Here is a 21,878-nt window from a genome sequence, read left to right as displayed (position 1 = left end):
CAAAGGAAATGTCAATAAGGAAGGGGGTATCCCATATTGCCCTCTCTATGGGGCAAATTCACTAAGATTCGTAGTTGTGCCAGGCGTAACTTCGCCGCACTTCGCCAGGCGTAGTTTCGCCAGTGCTTCGCAAATTCACTAAAATCCGAAGTTGCGATCAGGGGTAGCGTAAGGTTGCGAAGTTGCGCTCAGGGGTAGCGTAAGGTTGCGAAGTTGCGCTAGCGTTGATTCGCTAAGTAAAGCAAAGTTACGCTAGCGAAGGCTAATTTGCATACGGCGCCAAATTCAAATTTCAATGGAGGAATACGTATCAGCACTACAAATGGCTATAAAAGCTTCAAAACATCAAATAAAATTTTTATTTTGCCCTACACATGTGCCCACTGTATAGTTAAGTTGCCATGAGTCAGGAAATGTAGGGGGGAAGGAGGGGAGCCCCAAAAATTTTTTCGATCTTTTTCAGCCTATCACCCATAATGTAGAAAACACGCCAGCGTTTTTTGGGACTTAGAAAAAATTTTGACTTTTTTTGAAGCAATCCCTATCTACTCTATTGCGCTTCGCCTCGTCTGAGGTGGCGAAGGAAGTCTAGCGTAAAAGGTAGCGTTCAGTACACTGCGCGCGTTAGTGAATTTGCGTAGTTACGTCGCTAGGGAAACTTCGCCAGGCGTAAGGGTGCGAAGTAACACTAGCGAAACTACGCCAGCGTTCGTTAGTGAATTTGCGCAGTAACGAAAATGCCAAACGCTAGGGAAGTAACGCTAGCGTTCGGCGCTTCGGTGCTTAGTGAATTTGCCCCTATATATCTTTGTTTGGAAGAGTGAAACATAACAGATGCTAATATTACTACAGCTATGCTGTATGATGCAAGCTATTCCCATTCCCCTCCTGTCCATGTTTCTCAGTGAAGCCCAGAACCAATTCCTCACTTTTATCTTGGAGAAGAGAAAAACCCATATCAGCACTGAAAATATTACAGAGGCTTCATTTTACTTTGTATCACAAGAAAACAGTTGCTCCCAGGGATTAAACTTAAATACTGTAGATACATATTAATCCACTAAACCCACCTACCACAACTACAAGAAGCACCACCACCTTTCTAGGTTCCGTGAGTTGATTTCAGTTTTTTGAGGGCTACAATGTTCATCAAATCATCTTTGCCAGTCCCCTCAAAAAAACAACATTGATCAGTCCTAGGAGAAGTTTAATAACCAAGTGCAAAAGACCATCAACAGGGAGTCTATCTTCTTGGAAAGTGGTGGGCCATTCAAAAAATTGTAGATAGGGAATGGAAATACCACCTATAAAATTTCCTAGGTCCCTTGATTTGATTTCAGTTGTTTTAGGGTGACAATGTTCATCAAATCATCTTTGTCAGTCCCCCCATAAAATTGACCAGTCCTAGGAGACATTTAAAAATAGATGCAGTAGAACATCAGCAGGGGGTCTATCATCTTGGAAAGTGATGGGCTATACAAAGAGTTGCAGACAGGGAATGGAAACAGACCACTTTCCATACTAGGCAAAGGGAAAACCCTTCTGAGTGTCTTAAGATATGGAAGCCACAGAGGACTTGGCCTCTACAATAAATCAAGCAATGTATGTATGTTTTTATTTATATAGTGCTATTTATATATATTTTGCTGTACAAATGCAGCAATAGTACAAACCAACAGACAAAAATTGTCTCAATATACAAAACTGAAAAAAAACCACGTGCCACAAGAAAGATGAAGCAGGAGGTCGATACCCAATAGAGCTTTTAATATCTTCTTCTTATTTTTAGGCAACACTTCCACTTTGACAATGTTGATAATTACACTGGAATTCTTTCTGTAGTTCCATAGTAAAGAGAGTAGAAGTAAAAAGAGAGCTATATGGTCACCATATCTAATCTAGGTTTGACTGTCTTTAGAAAAGATGGAAAATCCCATCCCACCTGATTTATCCAATCACAATGGTGCAGTATAACTATAAAGACCACTGAAACTCAGATGAGTAATGAGACATCATCAATGATTACTCAGATGTCCAATTTCTTTAGATTTACTTCTACTAGACATGCCATGACCTGGATGAATGAAAGCCTTCCTAGATACATAGTAAATGGTCACCAGTGGGCCATATCTAATCTAAGTTTGACTGTCTTTAGATAAGATGGAAAATCCCATCTCATCAGGACCACTGTAGGGCATTGGAGGCTGTTCATATGTGTTGGTTCTTCATGGGTTCTACATATGATCCATATGTTAGACACAATGGCCAAAACTGTACAAAGATCCACTCATGTAGACTTGGCTCAACAGTCCAATTCACCAAAGTATGGCCATCTTAAATGTAAATGAACGATTGAAGCTATTTTCTTATTGGCTACTAATCCATTATTATAGATAGAGAGCATTTTCAGTGTTATTGGTTCTTTCCATAAAGTACAGTCTAAACTGAATGCAGTGAGACCCCAAGTTGATATTTACCTCTAGTACAGTTGTTTGTAAAAGGAATGTGTTTTCTTCTTCTTTTTTCTATGTAAAAAGGTGTCTCTGAGACTGGACGGGGAAAATAAAGCTTTGGAATACAGTTCTGTCGGCGTCACCAAGGACGCGGTGAAGGCAAGCTTTCGTGGATCACAAGTTAGTGAGTTGTTTGACCGAAACTGGCACAAGATAGCCATGAGTGTCCAGTCCAACACGGTTTCGCTTTATATCGACTGCAAACTTGTCATGACTGTCCCCATCGAAGAGAGAGAAAATATCGACATTCAAGGAAAGACTGTGATTGGAAAACGCCTTTATGACAGTGTTCCTATTGAAGTAAGTTCAACATTCCACTATATAATAATAACAATGTTACTAATGTCATAGTATCACTCGTATTATAAGAGACAGTGTACCCCCTACTGTAAATGATAAGGATATTAGAAGTCACTGAGGGGTTGTTCTGTGACCATATAAAGGCACAAGGCTGCAGGCTGAGTTATACAGGGAACTCTGAGTATCACTCATGTATTATAAGGGATAATGTACCCCCTACTATAAATGATAAGGATATTAGAAGTCACTGAGGGGTTGTTCTGTGACCATATAAAGGCACAAGGCTGCAGGCTTAGTTATACAGGGAACTCTGAGTATCACTCATGTATTATAAGGGATAATGTACCCCCTACTGTAAATGATAAGGATATTAGAAGTCACTGAGGGGTGGTACTGTGACCATATAAAGGCACAAGGCTGCAGGCTGAGTTATACAGGGAACTCTGAGTATCACTCATGTATTATAAGGGATAATGTACCCCCTACTGTAAATGATAAGGATATTAGAAGTCACTGAGGGGTTGTTCTGTGACCATATAAAGGCACAAGGCTGCAGGCTGAGTTATACAGGGAACTCAGAGTATCACTCATGTATTATAAGGGATAATGTACCCCCTACTGTAAATGATAAGGATATTAGAAGTCACTGAGGGGTTGTTCTGTGACCATATAAAGGCACAAGGCTGCAGGCTGAGTTATACAGGGAACTCCGAGTATCACTCATGTATTATAAGGGATAATGTACCCCCTACTGTAAATGATAAGGATATTAGAAGTCACTGAGGGGTTGTTCTGTGACCATATAAAGACACAAGGCTGCAGGCTGAGTTATACAGGGAACTCTGAGTATCACTCGTGTATTATAAGGGATAATGTACCCCCTACTGTAAATGATAAGGATATTAGAAGTCACTGAGGGGTTGTTCTGTGACCATATAAAGGCACAAGGCTGCAGGCTGAGTTATACAGGGAACTCTGAGTATCACTCATGTATTATAAATAATGTATCTAATGCTATATGCTTAAATCAGTGTATAGTTTTTATCGCAAAGTGAACATCTTACAACTCAAAGGTATCACAGTGTTTTTTTGTGTAACAGCAGATATTCCGTATTTCAGTCTGTGATTAAAGTTTCAGCATTTTTCTAGTTGAAGCAAGATGACTAGAGGTTGGTAACAGTCAGTATTGTCTTGTTGGAAAATCGTAGATAACATGATTTTTCTTCCCATTGTCTTTTTAGTTTGATCTTCAGCGAATCGTTATATACTGTGATTCTCGACATGCTGAACTGGAGACTTGCTGTGACATTCCCAATGGGCCTGTAAGAAACCCTCTTTATATTCTAGCAGCACAAGTGCCCTGAAAGTGGGGAAAAAATCTCATTAACTATAATATAAATTCTTCGGAAAAAAAGGAGAGTTTGTTTCCACTTTTATTTCTGAAGGCTTGAGCTCATTCTCAATAATCCTAAATTAATTATCTTCATGCACAGCGATGGGAAAAGGTCATTAAATGAAACTAGAAAGTCCAAATAATAAAAGTCTTTTACCAGACTTTGTGGGTGTTCAGTCTAAACAGTATCTCTATGTACAGTAGAACCCCCATTTTATGTTTTTCAGGGGACCAGAAAAAGATGGTTTAAAATCCGGGAAAATATAAAATTGTTGAAATATATGTTTTGCATAATATTAATATTTACAAAAAAACAATGCAAAATTACGGAATATTTAAAATCAGGGCATGTAAAATCGAGGTTTCACTGTATTACATTTTGGACATAATATTCTGCTTCCATTTCTAAGATGATATAATAAAATATCTAATGGCAAAATGAGGAATCTAGTAAAAAAGTGGTAAAGTAGTAATGCTGGGGACATGGGGTTTTCCATATAAGGGATATTTCTGTAAATTGGATCTTTATTCCTTAGGGGTTATTTATTAAAACCCTAATGTTAAAATCTAGAAAAACTCTAATTTTTCAGGATTTATTATTCCCCGATGCTGCAAAAAGCCAGAATCTAAAAAACCGCCATCTCAGACCTGTTTAGGTCCTGTATAAGTCAATGGGAGAGGCACCAATCAATTTGAATTTTTGATGTCTGTGCTGGGTTTAGTATGAAAATCACACTTTTTCGGGCTTTGGGGCAAAAACTTGAGCAATTTGTGAAAAAGGGCTGAAAAATTTAGCAATACAGAAAAAAGCCAGAAATATTAGAGTGATTTTGGTTTTTGCACGATTTTATCAAGTTATCCGCGGTCCAATTAAATCAAGTTTTTTTAATAATAAATAATCTTAAATCGGGCATGGGAGATTGGTTGTGGTATTTTTTTAACAAAATATGATATAAATTCAGATTTTAACAAATAATTTGTCTACTAAAAAATAAACATAAATTCAACCCAATAGGATTGATTTGCCTCCAATAAGGATTAATTATATCTTAGTTGGGATCAAGTACAAGCTACTGTTGTATTATTACACAGAAAAAGGAAAATTTTAATTATTTGATTAAAAGGTAATCTATGAGGACATTTACTAAAGAGCAAATTTTGCTAGAGACAATTCGCAGTGTTTCGAGATTTTAACATTCAGATTTTAATAAATAACCCCCTAAGGTATAAGTGTTGTCTTCATTTTACATTACATTTTTAATAAAAAGTTGCCACTTCCAGTAATTTCACCAAATCACCAATAAATACATACACATGACCTTTATATACGTTTCGATAGGAAGAAAGTAACGCTAGAGAAAATTTGTTATGAAATTTTCGCGCCAATGAATCATCACTGATGATGACAAAGTATGAGCGGAGACTTCCAAAGAGAAAATTTGCACGTACATGGCCATCCCATAATTTTGAGCTTTCTGGATAATGGGTTTCCTGATATTACAGATCCCATAACTGTACATGATGGCAGTCTATAATAACTGAGATAGGAGGAGCTGCAAATTGGAGTTAGTTTTATTAAGTTGAGATGCACTGAATGCTCCAAAAAAGATATGACTAGTGATGGGCGCAATTCACAAATTTTGACCCGGCAGCAAAATTTTTTGATGCCGGCAACAATTCGGAACCGATGACAATTTGAAACACATTAAAGTCAATGGGCACCTTTAAATTTGCCTGAAAATTTTCGCAGCAATCTCACAAATTTATTCGCTGGCCGGCAAAATGCAGAAATTCGGATCGAATTCATGCCTGGTGAATAAATTCTCCCATCACTAGATATGACCAAATATCTAATGAGTCTGAACCATACTTTGCTTATTCAGATGTGAAAACAAATGACATAATCTGTAAACAAATAATATCGAGAATATCCCACGAAATTTGCGAACTAGCGAAAAAATTGTGATATGCAAATTTTTACGACAATTAAAGGCGCCCATTGACTTTAATTGTTATACTCAGCTGTTCTTATTCAGCTAAATAATTACAATTCGATAGAAAGTGCTGAGATTTGACCAAATGACAAACCCAAATCCCAAGAGTTGTGTATACGCAGAAAACAACTTCAAGGGGGTTATTTGCTAAAACAAAAAAAAAGCTTGACCAAACTCCCATGCCCGATTTTGCCTTATTCCTTAATAAAATAACTTGAATAAATCGGATTGGGAAAAATCTCAATATATTCGAGCAAAAACCAGAATCATACGATTTTTTCAGACTTTTTTCCTGAATCGCGCTATTTTTTGGGATTTTACCCAAAAACCCCAAATTTATCAAATTATCAGGCTAAACCCAGCACAAACCACAATATCTTCAAATTGGGATAGGGACAATTTGAGTTTTAATAAATAACCCCCCAAGTGTGTAGTGTAAACCAGCTTGAATATTAAGCACAAAACCCCTTAAAACTAGAGTTAAAAATGCTAAATTGGTGTGTAATAGCTGGTGAGTCCATGTAGAAGTCATTAGGAATTGTATTAAAATTCAATATATATTTCAGTTCTAGCTTTTAAGATGAATTTGGCAGACTCATTGGAAATAAAGGGTAGAATGTGCTTTCAAGGCATTCAAGTTATTTTCTCAACTTTTAAATGATTGGGTTTTTTTTAAACTTTTACATAAATAAGTGAACAATAGAAATTTCTAAGTTTTTTAAATGAGAAAACAACATGAAAATGCAAATTTGGATAATTCTTCCTCCCTGGGACTATTTATTAAAAGATCACTTTTTTCCATGATTCACAAAAAAATCATGGCGATAAAACACAATCTCTGATTTTTCGAATGCAAATTTTCAAGATTTTCATCAACCAAAAAACTTTCAAAAAGCAGAATAAAAAAATGTGGCAAGTAAACCTTGGTGAGTTTCTATAGAAGTTTGACTTTTTTTAAAAATTTGAATTTATAAAAATGGAACAATTAAAGCAAATTAAATGAATTCAATTGATTGTTTCCAATAAAAAATTTTTTGTAAATATGCTAATGCTTCAGAAAAAAAATCATGACCATGAAAAAAAAACTTGATTGAACTAAATCAATTTTTTTTATTGTGATCAGATTTTAAAAAATGCTAAAAATTGATAAATATGCCTCTGTAAGAATAATGGTTGAAGGGGATCATGACTTTGTTCAGATTCATATACAATTTCTATATAAATCTTTAGGGAATATTGTTCATTTTGTCTTTTAGCACTCTGAATTTAAGATGTAAATAATTATGTATTATTTTGATTTTCCTTGTTAGTGTGTAATCACTGTAGTCACGGAACCGCCCCTTATTGTGCCAACGCCCACACCCGCCGAACAGAGGGTCACGCAAAACATTCTCAACTGCTCTCACTGCCCGTATGGAGGAAAGGTAGACTTTTCTTTTGAAATTTTTCAAAATATTTGTAATTCATGATCATATTAAAAAAAAAACAAGGCCGAACCATACAAAATTGTGTTAATTTATATAAATATCAAATTATTTATTTGATTGTGGTAGACTGATTGCCAAATCTGACATTATATAAGGATTCTGCACATTATAACTTTATGTGATTCAGTTGGGTCAACATATTTGGCCAGATTCAATTAAGTGAGAAAAAGTTATCTCCTGGGTTATCACTTGAAAACAAGAGGATGAGATTCTATTCGAGGAGAAAAAACTTTTCTTCAAATTCATTTCTATTTTTTCCCCATAGACTTCAATCGAGTTTTCACATGATAAACCTTAATATAAGTTTTTTTTTAATTGAATTGCATCTCAAATTAAATCTCATCCATGAGTTTTCATCGGATAAACCTTTTTATCACTGAATTTAATCTGGACCATTGTGTTGTAGTAGATGTGGTTATGAAATCTTAAAATTCTTTACAAACAAGCAGAGATCTCTTTTTCTCTCTCTCTCTTGTTATTGTTATTTCCAATACTTATAATGGTTTTTATTTCCTGTTTTTATTCACAGGGTGAAATAGGTTTACCAGGTCCAGAAGGTCCAATGGGACCAAAGGTGAGTATTTGAGATAGAGAAGTGTTTTGCCAGGGAATTTAACAGATTGACGTGTGTAAGACCATGGAAGGTTCTATGCTATATGTGATTTTATCTTGGCCCTTTTAAAGACCATGGAGTGTTGTGTTCAAGATGTTGTGTACACATTTTTCACTACATAAACAGAGTGAGAAGAACTATGTCCACCTCTCATGTTATATCTCCATCAGGGAATGCTTTCATTATTTATGTTCCCTGCTGTTATAGCTGGTATTAGCTCCATTGGAGATGAATTTGTGAAAGGGAGGCACATTACGAATGGTGGAAATTGGTGGGATCAACCTGAAAGAAAGTGTTCTTCTTGGGCCCAAACTCATCAGAATTTTCTGCCTTCTAGGACCTAAGCACTTCTCGTAGGTGGAACATAAGGCTCCAACTCTGATACAATGGAGAACACAGTGAACTGTAGGTCATGTGTGTGATGAAGCCATGGTATATAAAAAAGAGAAAAGCTACTTTGTATGCTTTGTATGACTGGGTCTGTGGAAAACCAGGAAAAACCTGGTGGGCTGCTGTCTCAGGGCCCTGCCTCTGGGGTCCCCTACAGCAACATATCTTTACCCCCCCCGTTGCCTGTTTTTTGTCACAATCAGGATGGAAAGGGAGGTCAGGGGCAGGAACGACGGACTCGGAAAAGGAAAGGGTCTGGGCCGGTGGGGTCCACCAGAACTGAGGCCTACTGTTTTTTTTCCTGACCCTGCTGGTGGGCCCTGGCCTTCATGGGCTCCAACAACTCATATCCTGTCCTCCACCCAGACTGCCCCCTAGCCTCTCCCCCAGCTGAACCCGATCACAGGGGAGGAGGAAAGTAGGCACCAACGCCGTGGTGTGCCCAGCGCCGGATTCACCCCTAGGGCGTGCGCTCCGCGTGGTCCTAGCGCCCACCGGCACTACCACACGCTGGCGCAAAAGCGTGCGAGCCACGAAGCACTGGGGAGCACAGGCGGCTGGGTGGCATGCCGCCCCCAAAAATGTGCCGCCCTAGGCCCGGGCCTATGTGGCCTCGCCACAAATCCGGGCCTGTGTGTGCCGGGTGCCGGGAGGAGGGCCCTTCAGTTTTCTTGAAGGGCCCTGACAGTTGCTCTCCTTGTGGGCCCCGGGTGCACCAGTCTGACCTTGGAAATCACATTAAAGGAGAAGGAAAGTCGTTTCACACTTGGGGGTGCCAAATGTTAGGCACCCCCAAGTGATTGTATTTACTTATGTGAAACCCCAGGCCGGTGCTCCTATCAGCAGAAAACTGCACCTGCCCGGGGTTATACCAGTGAGCCCCACGGAGAGATCCTCTTCCGGCTTCTTCTTTCTTCTTGTGGCTGCGCATGCACATCAACGGGAAAAGCCAAACTTTAACTAAAAAGTCGGCTATTTCATTCTAATGCACATGCGTCTGCTCCGGGAAATTTGAAGACAGAAGAAGCCAGAAGAGGATCACTCCGGCCCGGGGTTTCAGGTAAGTCAATAGATTCACACCCCAAGCAGGCCTGGACTGGGAGTCAAAGTAGGCCCTGCCATGCCAAGTATACAGAGGCCCAAACAGCCCCCTACCAGCCAACTATATGGTAACTTTCTATGGAACCATACAGCATTTGCCAGAACCCACAGATTGCCAGTCCGGGACTGTCCCCAAGTGGTAAACGACTTTCCTTCTCCTTTACTAGAAATGAGCTGCCGCAGACTCGGATGTGCAGAGCTAATGGATCCAGTCCAGGCCTTTATGTGGTTTTAGTTGCAAAATTTAAAATTCTTTTTAGTGCTTTTGTTCAAAAGAGAGAAAAAACCCTCAGTACATTCTGATAGAGCCAGTCGTTCATCACATGTGATTTAGCTTTGGTGGTTGGCAAGGGCACAAACTCAGACGTAAGGACGAACATTAGCATCTCTTTATTCTGCAAATGTGCTGAGTGATCATTCTGCATTTTGTATAATAAATGAAGGATTATAGGAAACTGCAACTCTTCAGATGGGGCTGATTGGGTGAGAGCCTCAGTGCTTGGTAACATGGTGACTCCATGTTTGGGGTTAGAAGAACCAGAATACGGAAATGTGCTCAGAACGTGGTTTAACAGGAAATTTGAACAGATGACATTGAAGAGGCAGAAGACAAATGAGAATTGAGAATATAACCTCGAGATAAGTCCTTGGAACAGGCCAGGGGTCAATACCAGGAGATCTGATAAAGGATGGGTAGCAGGAACAAGGGACTAAAAGGACTGAGGAACAAACAGGAACAGGGCAAATCAGGAACTCAGGCACACATTTTTTTGATGCTTGGATTTTTTGCAGGTGAATTTTTTGCCTCAGAAATTTGACGCAAATTCGTGCCTGCTAAATTTATTTGCCCATCACTATGTGCCTTATATAGGGCCTTGATGACAAGATTTCTGACACCTTACCTTAAAGAGATTAGAGGACGAGACAAGGAGAATAGTAGAGGCAGCAGCAGTTTATATGGACAGTCAGGAACTGTGAGCTCTAAATGCCTCCAGTGGCTCAACATGAAAGTACACAAAGTGACTACTGTGCAGGCCAGTGTTCAAACCCCTGAAAGTCCTGACAGTAAAGCACTCTTCCTCCTGAAAGCTGCCATTAGAGTATTATTGTCCAGCCCACTGTTTGAGTCACAGACTCCCTGCTCTGCCAAGTTGTAGGCAGGACTAGAACGATGTGCAAAGTGCCATCATAGTTTTCTAGCCTTGCCTACAACTTGGGTAACAGACTCCCCCTCAAGCTGCTATTCTAGTGTTCTAGTCCACCCTGTTGCATAAATTACAGACTCCCTGCCCCCCCTCAAGCTGCCTACTCCACCCACTTCATTATTCTACTTATTATTCTGATTTCTTTTACTTCTTCCTCATTGACTGTCTACAGGACTGCAGTACATCTCATTATTAGCGATAAGCAAAACTTTTCAGCAAGTTTCAGCGTGAAAATGACGCCCATATACTGTATTGGGTGAACAAAATTCGTTGCACGTTATAAATATTTTGTGCATTTTGCCGCACGTCTAAAAAAATTGACACCCAAAGACTTCAATGCATTTTGGTGAATTTTTGCCGTTTTGCAAATTTTTGGCAAATTGAAACAGGTCAGGTTAGACCATCACTGCCCATTATGTGCCCCTCTTTAATTTCTTCATCATGTAGGAGCAGGGAAAGGTTTATTTTGGGGTTCTGTTTGTTTGCAGTTTTGCTAAAACCAAACCAATAAAATGGCCACAAAAGTGTGCAGGCTTGTATAAACGAAGATCCAAGAACGGGGTCTCCAGGACATTGGGAAAAACCCAGTGGGCCCCGAGCTTTATAGGCCCCAGCGACCCAGCCCACGCCCTTGACCTGAATGTAGCTTCATCCCCACCCAAACACGGTAGCACCAAATTTCAGAAGAGAAAGGGCTGGGTTGGACTCCTTGGCTAGGTGCTGGGTCCCAGTGGGCCTCGGACGGCCCTGTTCAACCCCGGGTCCATATATCTTGCACTGAGCGCCATTGTACTGGTTCATCTTGTTGAATCTTGTGGTGAATTAAGTACAAGTACAAGGTGCAGGGGCCATGGACACAAGGAACCCCTGACCCTAGCCTTGAGGAGCTGCCTCTACCAGACTTCCCTTAGTATACTGATCCTACACATACAAGGCATCTTTTTCACATATAGGCAGAAAAACGTGGATTGAACCATGTTGCACCCTCCAATGAAGCTTGAACTCTGGGAAACATGATGCATTGTGGGTAATCTGATGGTGGCTTGAGTTGATACATTGCACTTTGCACGTAAATGAGCTCTCATATCTATCTTGAGCAAGAGGCATTAAGGGAATAAGGATGTTCTTTTATACCTTGTATGCCCCCTTTTAGATGTATGATACTATTGACTGTTTCATAGAAATGTAATAAATCATATAATTTCTTTGGAAAAGGGAGAAGAAGGCAGGGCAGGAGCCCTAGGACTGAAAGGAGAGAAAGGGGAGCCTGTAAGTATCATCTAATGGGTTCATTGATGACAAATTAGCTTATCTGCAGCTTCCTTCATTATTTATAGTGCTAAAAAAATTCATTACTCATCAAAGTACAGGCATGAGATCTATTATCCAGAAAGTAGTTTTTCAGAAATCTTTGATCTACAACAAGGCCGTTTTCCTTAGGGTCCTATTAAACCAAACAGAGGGAGAGCGTAAGTACCTTGAACTTGCAAGTGAAGCCTGCTAAAATTAATGCTGAAGGGAAACTTTTAAATATATAAATGCTGTGTTAAATCCTTGAGGCATGGCGATCCACATTATAGAAGGATCCCTTGTCTGGAAAAACCAAGGTCTAAAATATTCTGGATAATAGATCCTACACCTGGATTATATTCATTTTACAGAGTATGCCATATGGATATATGATGGATATATGCTGGTAAAAGCAGGAAGCATCTTCGGACACTCATCTGCTCAGTTCTATTGCCCAATGTGAAGCAATAAAAGCGAGAGAGATGCTTCCTGTCATACATCCATGATATTAGGAGTGTACAACTGCTAATATAATGAAAATTAACAGAAACAAATATGTAAAGAGCTCAGACGACCATTCAGAGTAATTTTCCTTAAGGTTACATGGGCAACTATAATGACTACCATAAATACTGCTGCCTATTAACCTGTAGGAATCCTTTGGTTCCCTCCTCTGAACATTTTTGGTTCTTCTACAATCATCATCACTATTTATTTACATAGTGCCAGAATGTTCAGAGTTGGACGTTCCTTATAGTAGTATTGCCTAGAGTTATGGGATACTGATGAATATTCATGTCTACTTTGCAGGGAAGGATTCTTGCAGCAAAAGGCGAAAAAGGAGAACAGGTAAATACACATTTTTGCATATTCATATTCCTCTTAGAAGGAAGAAGTAAAGTGGATTTTAATGGGACTTTAGTGTTTTCAGTTAGAGGCCACAGATTTGCTTCTTGAATGTGATTTGATGTCCTTCTGCGACGAGAAATGGTCAGCCCTAATAATCACACATGTTCAGATAAAATTCCCAATAATGAATAACCTAGGCTAAAAAGTTTTCATGACCATATATACAGAATGATAACTTGTGTAATTGAAAAGCCTTTGTATCAAAGACAAGCCCCTGGTTTGCTATCATCTAACTGCCCTTCACGTATATATATATATATATATAAATATACTTGCCGTCACTGCACTCACCACTCATTAGCGTCAAGGCTGGGTGCTAACCAAAAATTTATAAAGTCCAGTAGATGAAAGCACTCACAGCTCCATTGTAAAGATAAAGTTTAAAAGGTTTCTTTATTGAACCCACATCAGATCAACGCGTTTCAACCCCCACAGGGCCGTCATCAGGATGACGGCCCTGTGGGGGTTGAAACGCGTTGATCTGATGTGGGTTCAATAAAGAAACCTTTTAAACTTTATCTTTACAATGGAGCTGTGAGTGCTTTCATCTACTGGACTATATATATATATATATATATATATATATATATATATATATATATATATATATATATATATATATATATATATATATATATATACAGTATCACTGGAATGTGACTTAAGTATTCAGGACATTGCATCAGTTTGTGGCTGGTGCTTAGGGATGTAGCGAACGTCGGAAAAAAAGTTCGCGAACATATTCGCGAACTTGCGCAAAAATGCGAGCGGTTCGCGAACGGTTCGCGAACCCCATAGACTTCAATGGGAAGGCGAACTTTAACATCTAGAAAAGACATTTCTGGCCAGAAAAATGATTTTAAAGTTGTTTAAAGGGTGCAACGACCTGGACAGTGGCATGCCAGAGGGGGATCAAGGGCAAAAATGTATCTGAAAAATCTGCCTGTGTGTGCTTGGAAGAGATAGTGTAGGGGGAGAGCTGTTAGTGATTTCAGGGACACCAGTCCCACTCCCCAACACTGCTAGACTAATAGCACTGGGCTCTTATAGTAGTAGTAGTAGTAGTAGTAGTAGTAGTAGTAGTAGTAGTAAAACAACAAAAAAATAAATAAAAGCAGTCCTTACAAGGACTACTGTTATTGCAGCAGTCAGCAGATGAGATCTGAAGCAGGACAGCTGCCCACTGCAGCTACATACAGAGCACTGCAGTAGAAGGTAGATTACTAGCCAGCAAAGCTACCTAAGCTTAAATGTCCCTCAAACCCCTGCAGACTTCTGTCCCTCCAATAACAGAGCAGTATCAAAACGATTACTAGCCAGCAAACTTTCAACTGTCCCTGAAATCACTAACAGGCAGCAGCTCTCTCCCTACACTATCTCTTCAGCACACACAGGCAGAGTGAAAAAACGCTGCAGGGCTTCGGTTTTTATAGGGAAGGGGAGTGGTCCAGGGGAGAGCTTCCTGATTGGCTGCCATGTACCTGCTGGTCTGGGGTGAGAGGGCAAAAAAAGCGCCAACAATGGCGAACCCAAAATGGCGAACGTCGCGCGACGTTCGCGAACTTCCGGCGAGCGCGAACACCCGATGTTCGCGCGAACAAGTTCGCCGGCGAACAGTTCGCGACATCTCTACTGGTGCTATTTTGGGAAGTGAGTTCCGCTACAACTCGTAAGGTTATCGTACCCTTTGCAGGACAGTGAATTTAAATGACATCTATAGGAAATAAGAAGAAGATAATACCACTGTGCCTCTGTACATATTCTACTTAGCAATCAGTAGAAGGAAATATTTTACAGTCACCACTTAGAGCTTCCAACTTAATGGGACATGAATCTAAAGTTGAAGACATGTCTAAAAAATCCAACTAGGAGGAACAAATTGCTTATCAACTTCCATTTATTAAAAGTGACCCTATATTTTCAAGAGATGTAACTTTAACATGAATTTCCATATGTCAGCCTTCCCTATAATGTATAACACAAACAATATAAAGGTCATGTGTACTATTGGCATTTAAGGTACCTTCCTTCCTTCTTTCCTTCCTTCCTTCCTTCCCTCCCCCCCTCCATTCTTTCTTTCTTTCTTTCTTTCTTTCTTTCTTTCTTTCTTTCTTTCTTTCTTTCTTTCTTTCTTTCTTTCTTTCTTTCTTTCTTTCTTTCTTTCCTCAGACATAGACTGATAGGATTGCTGATGTATTGTATTCTCTAAAAAGAGATTGATGCAAGAGAAGAAAATATATTTTTTTCTTATATATAATTCTAACGCTATATTAGATCGCACATAAAATGTTAGGCACTAGCCCAGAAAAAACATCAATGAACTTGAAAAAGAACTCAGAAGGGTAACTAAATTAATAAAGGGGTTGTAAAGGTTGTGTTATGGAGAAAGACCTGTCTTTGTGGGTGACTTAGATGTCTTATAATTAACGTATAAAAAATTCAGGTCAGGACTGGGATTTCTCAAGGGAATTCTTTATTCACAGAACTGAGCAACTTTCACAGGACCAGTTCTTTCCTATAACGGATGCAATGGATTATTCATTATTATTTATTAGAACTTAAGGCATTTTAGCTCCTGTTGTTCAAGGTCACTGATCCAAAGAGAAATGTTAATGTCTGGTTCTGGTTATAAAGGAATTTCCCCCTTCCTTATCAGTATACGTGAGATCAATAAAGAGTTGACTTTAAAAGGATTGTGTCTTTCCTAAAGCTCAGCTACTTTGTACCATCTCCTCAATGAGAAGTAAGGTTATCTCAGCTAGATGGTCATCTGAATCAAGGAACCCTTGTGAGCACCATGCAGAGTTCAATTTAAAATCCCGCACATATTTACACCTTGTGAAAGTCTGGGTGGGAGATGTATGGAGACTTCACTCTTCTGGATCGACCAACACAAATGAACTGACCAACAAACTGGAGCTTTGAAACAAAGGAGATCGAGTAAGCCAAACAATTGGCAGCATCTAACGTTAGAGACCTGTGTTAATGTAATTGTTTAGCCCTGCGCCTACCTAACCAACATTATTTCCTGCTCGGGCCTGCTATTCAACCCTACCCCCACCAGCTTTACTGGAAGCCCTTCACCTGTACTAAAACATGATCACTATAACCATAGAAGAGACATCATTCAAGGGTGGGTGATGAAGCAAAATGTTTAACCAGACCCGTAGTGATGAGCAAATGTTTTCACCAGCCACGGATTCCCAGTGAAATTCCACATTTTGCCATCTGCAAATTTTTTTGTGAAACAGCGGCAAAATATCACAGCGGAAAAATTTGCAGCAACAAAAAAGTTGCCAAGACAAAATTGTCGGCGAGACAAAAAAAGATACAACGCCCATTGACTTTAATGCATTTGGACAAAAAAGTTGGCACAAGAAAAAATGCCCATTGACTTTAATGCATTTGGAGCAAATTGTTGCACACTTAAAGATAAAAAAAAATAAAATTTGACACCTATCGACTTCAACGCATTTTGCGAATTTTTCGCGTTTCAATTTTTTTTTGCAGTTTAGAGAATTTTCAGTGAAGTGGAACAGGACAGATTCACTCATCACTGCAGACCTGCAGGATAATTAAACCTGCACTCTCCTACTCTCCCATTTGATTAGACACTATCCACCATTAACACTTTTGAACTGAAGAAAACCACTTGCTACAGGACTCATCAGACAGTACAGGTATAGGTTGGATTCCTTCATGAAACATGGAATGGGTATGGGGCGGGAGTACCTACTTGCTTCCCCCTTCCCGCCCCTTTTGAATCTACCGGAGAATAAGGTGTAGACACCATAGTCAAACAGCACAGGTCTTTGCATCCAAAATGGCCTGCGGTGGCCAAAACGGTTGATGGCAGGCTTTTATTGCACTTTACACGTTACATATAATATTGTAAATGATCCCTTTTGTCTTTTTTATGATGAATTGTTTTAACTAATTTTATCCTCTGTAACAGGAAACATATAAACATTCTTCTCTTACTTGTTATGTCTAATTTTACTAATTCTGCATCCACTCTGTTTTGATACCAAATAGAATGGGGGATTGGATGAATTCTCCCTATAATTACGTTTTAACCTTCCCCATCACCCTACTTTTATTCTTTTAACATAATAACTTTCTGCCCACTGTGATCAATTCACACAATTGTTGGATCCACATCAAGCATTTTTAGATGAATAGAGTCAATGAAAATCTGATGTCAGTTTGCTGTTTTGTAATTGTGTGCTTTAATGTCTTAACAATGACCCATGAAGCCCTCTGTAATTGTGCCTATACTGAGGATTATTAGTACTGCGTGATGACCCTAGGTGAATATATAATGAATTTAAAAACTTCTAAGGTTTGCGCTTGGATATAAAAGTGCTCCTACAGAGAATTATTTATGAGGCGCAGACTGTGTTTACTGTCCCTGGACCTGCACATAATGGGGCCACAAGAAGTAACAGCTGTAGGTAGAAATAATGTGGTACAGCAGGTATATTAGAGCAATATTAAGGAAAGAGGGTGGCAGAAGAAGAAGATAGAAACAGAAGAGCAAGATGGTGACTGCTGGTCAAGATGACAACATTAGAACAAGAAGGTGGCAGCAGAGCAAGATGGAAACAGAAGAGCAAGATGGTGACTGTAGGTCAAGATGACAACATTAGAACAAGAAGGTGGCAGCAGAACAAGATGGAAACAGAAGAGTAAGATGGTGACTGTAGGTCAAGATGACAACATTAGAACAAGAAGGTGACAGCAGAACAAGATGGAAACAGAAGAGCAAGATGGCAACTGTAGGTCAAGATGACAACATTAGAACAAGAAGGTGACAGTAGAAGAAGTTGGAAACAGAAGAGCAAGATGGTGACTGTTGGTCAAGATGACAACATTAGAACAAGAAGGTGACAGCAGAAAAAGATGGAAACAGAAGAGCAAGATGGTGACTGTAGGTCAAGATGACTAGATGAGAACAAGAAGGTGGCAGCAGAACAATATGGAAACAGAAGAGCAAGATGGTGACTGTAGGTCAAGATGACAACATTAGAGCAAGAAGGTGACAGCAGAAGAAGATGGAAACAGAAGAGCAAGATGGCGACTGTAGGTCAAGATGACAACATTAGAACAAGAAGGTGACAGCAGAAAAAGATGGAAACAGACGAGCAAGATGGTGACTGTAGGTCAAGATGACAAGATGAGAACAAGAAGGTGGTAGCAGAACAATATGGAAACAGAAGAGCAAGATGGTGGCTGTAGGTCAAGATGACAAATATTAGAACAAGAAGGTGACAGCAGAAGAAGATGGAAACAGAAGAGCAAGATGGTGACTGTTGGTCAAGATGACACCATTAGAACAAGAAGGTGACAGCGGAAGAAGATGGAAACAGAAGAGCAAGATGGTGCCTGTTGGTCAAGATGACAACATTAGAACAAGAAGGTGACAGCAGAAGAAGATGGAAACAAAAGAGCAAGATGGTGACTGTAGGTCAAGATGACAAGCTTAGAACAAGAAGGTGACAGCAGAAGAGAAAGACAGTAGGACAAGATAAAGAAAAATAGTAACAAAGGAGCAAGATGAGGACAGTAGAGCAAGGTGGCAACAGAAGAGCAGATTATTACACTAAGGTAGGAAAAGATGGTGGAAAATGGAAAGAATACGAAAAGTCAGCTATACATGATTCAATGAGCACACTTTCCAAATAAGATATCTGGACCCTGCATCATCATAAAGGCCCTGTGCTTATTGATTTCAACATCAGTGTAATACATACATCTATACAGAACCCAGGCACTAATAAAAAACTGGTGATGATCAACCTTAATATTTCATTGAGAAACTACTCAGATTATTTTCTCAGTTCTGACATTCTGAAATCCATGAAACATGGAGTGATCCTTAAGCAAATTAATGACAGCTGGGGAAAAAAGAATGTGATTCATGCTTGAAATTCTCGAGCTGCAATGTGCCTGCAGCCATGGAACTTGTCCCTATTGAACCAGGTGGAGGCACAGACACAGGTCTCCATGCGCTTGTCCAATGTCACAGCGTGAAAACAGTTGGTTATCAAGGTACAAGGTCAAGGTGTTTTTATGGATTTATCCTCTGTAACAAGGAGGCACTGGACAGCAAACTATCTACCATCAGACTCACAAGGGGTCATCTAGAACCTCTAAGGAAGTGTGCGAAATTGGGCATAATGCCTAATACTATTGAACAATGATTCGGCAGCTCTATATTCTTAATGGATGGGAGGGGAGAGACATTTCCCTGCATTCCCCATATCCATCCCCTAATTTGGGGATACATAGGGGAGTAATAGTCTTCAACATGGCCCTGTACTTATTGCCCCTATGTCTGCAGTGGGATATTTATTGTTGAGCTGGAGGAACAGCAGCCATATTGATTTGGCGCTTCTCAAGCATTGGACTAAAATTCCTTATTTTCTATAGAATATTTGCCCTGTCCCCTCTCCATCAGAGGGACCATTAAGGTAGGTAAAATGTAAATAAAACCACAAAGGATAAATGCTGTTGAGTAACAAAGATAGAAAGGATAATGTACGTCTTACAGTACAGATATGGGATATCTGATAGGAAACCAGTTATCCAGAAAGCTCCAAATTAAGGAAAGACCATTTCCCATAGACTCCATTTTATAATGGCGTCTATGTTATTAGACTTCAAGTTATATAATCCAAGTTATTAGAAAATATTTCATTTTCTCTGTAATAATAAGACAATAGCTTGTACTTGGTCCAAACTAAGATATAGTTAATCCTTATAGGAGACAAGACCAGACTTTTGGGTTTACAGAAAATTCAAATTACGGAAAGATACATTTTCTGGAAAAACCCAGGTCCTGAGCATCCTGGATAACAGGTCCCATACCTGTATATGATATCATGGTGGTTCAACCTGACACTATTTTGAACTGTTGTTAAAGTTGCCGCTCTCAACGTCTCTCAAAGGTTAAAGGTTATATTCTTAGATGGGATCCAATAATTCCTGGAATAATGGGGAGCACCTCTGCACTAGTTACAGCACTGAATTGAGGTTTTAAAAATGTCTGACATAACTGCAAGTCTTTCTTTGGAATTGAGAATAGAGCTTCATGTTACGGAGGATAAAGATACTCTAGATATGAGGGTTTAACTGGGGAGAGATTCACGTAGCACTTACAGTGCAATTCCTTCTGGAAGAGCAGTCTAAACATTAGCCCAGATTCATCATCATTTGCTGGAATATTAGAATGGATAATGCCAGACTTGCATGCGGCTACAGATAGAAAACCAACACCATAACAATTTGTTCAAATAAACGTGACATTTTAAAACTATTACAGTGAAGCTAGACATGAGTAGGTGTTGTATATGTCAATCCATGTTCCCATATGGAACTGGATGGATTATCTGTTCATTGAACATTGTATAGACTGAATCCGATGTGCTGAATTTGGGAGACATTCTTGTTGGAGGTTGGGGTGATTTATAGATGGACTAGGCTTGATTGGCGTATCTGGCACACACAGACACAACATTTTTGGTGGTGGAATGGATGGTGAGCCATCTGAACCCCTTACACCAGATGCATCTGCTTCAGGAACCTCTGCAGTAACCTAGACTGGCCAACGCAAAGACTGGAAATTAGATATTTATCTATCAATGAGTATGGGTCTCTTGTAATGAGGAGAATGCAGATCAATGTATGGGGGAGTGCTTTCTAAAGGCACATAATTAATCTAAAAGGCTTTTATTGCAATATAATGATGGTGCATATGGTTTACCGTTACTGTTGTAATTATAATGATTGCTGTTATCATTCTTCTAGTTACACCTCCAGTTGAATATGGACCTTCTGACCTGTTTTTGTTTCTTTTTCTATTTTTCAGGGAGAGACAGGAAAACAAGGGGTTTCTGGAATCAGAGGAGAAAAAGGAGAGAAGGTACCACATGGAATAGACAACTGTAATTGGTGTTCCAATAAACTCAGCAGTTAAATCACCGGGTTTCCTAACAGACTAGTTCTACAGCTCCTTCACTTACTGGCGGGAAGCTCTGGATTATAGCATTAGTGAGATTTCTTTCGAAGAATTGGAGGCCACATTTCGAGGTATTGGGAAGGGTTTTGGGCCATCTGCTTTGCTCGGCTATGAGGCTTCTGGAGAACCATTGGAATCACTGCAGGATCATAGAGACCAGGTAGCAGAAACAGGCACTAGGTTTGGATACAGGACCATAAAAACACTTGAAATTTTTCCATAAAGTACACAGAGAAATATACTGGGTATGTGCTGCTACAGTGGAAATATTTCAGTACAGAACCAAGCTGTCAGCTCTAGGAATACTAGACATTTTTCCATTTGACACATCGTAATGAATGTGAGTTACAAGCAACCATAAATCTTCTACTCCCACTAATGTAAGTCTGGACTCAAACCCAACAAATCATTCTGAGCGTTATGGGTTGGACCAGTCCCTTTAACATTCTTATGTAAATTCCAAGTGAATCATAGAATACAAGACAGAAATGAGGCTGTTAATTAGATGAGGCTGGTAATTGCATCCCTGTAGATATAAATCTTCCTTTCATTGTCGAGGGTGACGTCTAGTGGAAAGCACAATGAAGCTGTAGGCTGGTATGTTGCACTTTGCACCTTGACCCTGTCATAAATAGGCCGTGATGATAACTAAAAAAAAATTCT

At 39.5% G+C, this 21,878-nt stretch overlaps 1 protein-coding gene across 1 annotated transcript in view; it reads left to right on the top strand.

Moving 5' to 3' along the window:
• LOC108719434 (collagen alpha-1(XXII) chain) overlaps positions 1 to 21,878 on the top strand; it is a 165,231-nt gene that overhangs the window by 68,852 nt on the left and 74,501 nt on the right. Inside the window, exons 7-13 of the mRNA XM_018268284.2 lie at positions 2,538 to 2,813; positions 4,055 to 4,135; positions 7,511 to 7,624; positions 8,217 to 8,261; positions 12,212 to 12,265; positions 13,097 to 13,135; positions 21,066 to 21,119. Coding sequence (XP_018123773.1) covers positions 2,538 to 2,813; positions 4,055 to 4,135; positions 7,511 to 7,624; positions 8,217 to 8,261; positions 12,212 to 12,265; positions 13,097 to 13,135; positions 21,066 to 21,119 — 663 coding nt within the window. The remainder of the gene's footprint in view (positions 1 to 2,537; positions 2,814 to 4,054; positions 4,136 to 7,510; positions 7,625 to 8,216; positions 8,262 to 12,211; positions 12,266 to 13,096; positions 13,136 to 21,065; positions 21,120 to 21,878) is intronic.

This window comes from Xenopus laevis, chromosome 6L, assembly GCF_017654675.1.
Source record: "Xenopus laevis strain J_2021 chromosome 6L, Xenopus_laevis_v10.1, whole genome shotgun sequence".
Lineage (NCBI taxonomy): Eukaryota > Metazoa > Chordata > Amphibia > Anura > Pipidae > Xenopus > Xenopus laevis.
This window is presented reverse-complemented; position numbering and strand designations above follow the sequence as displayed.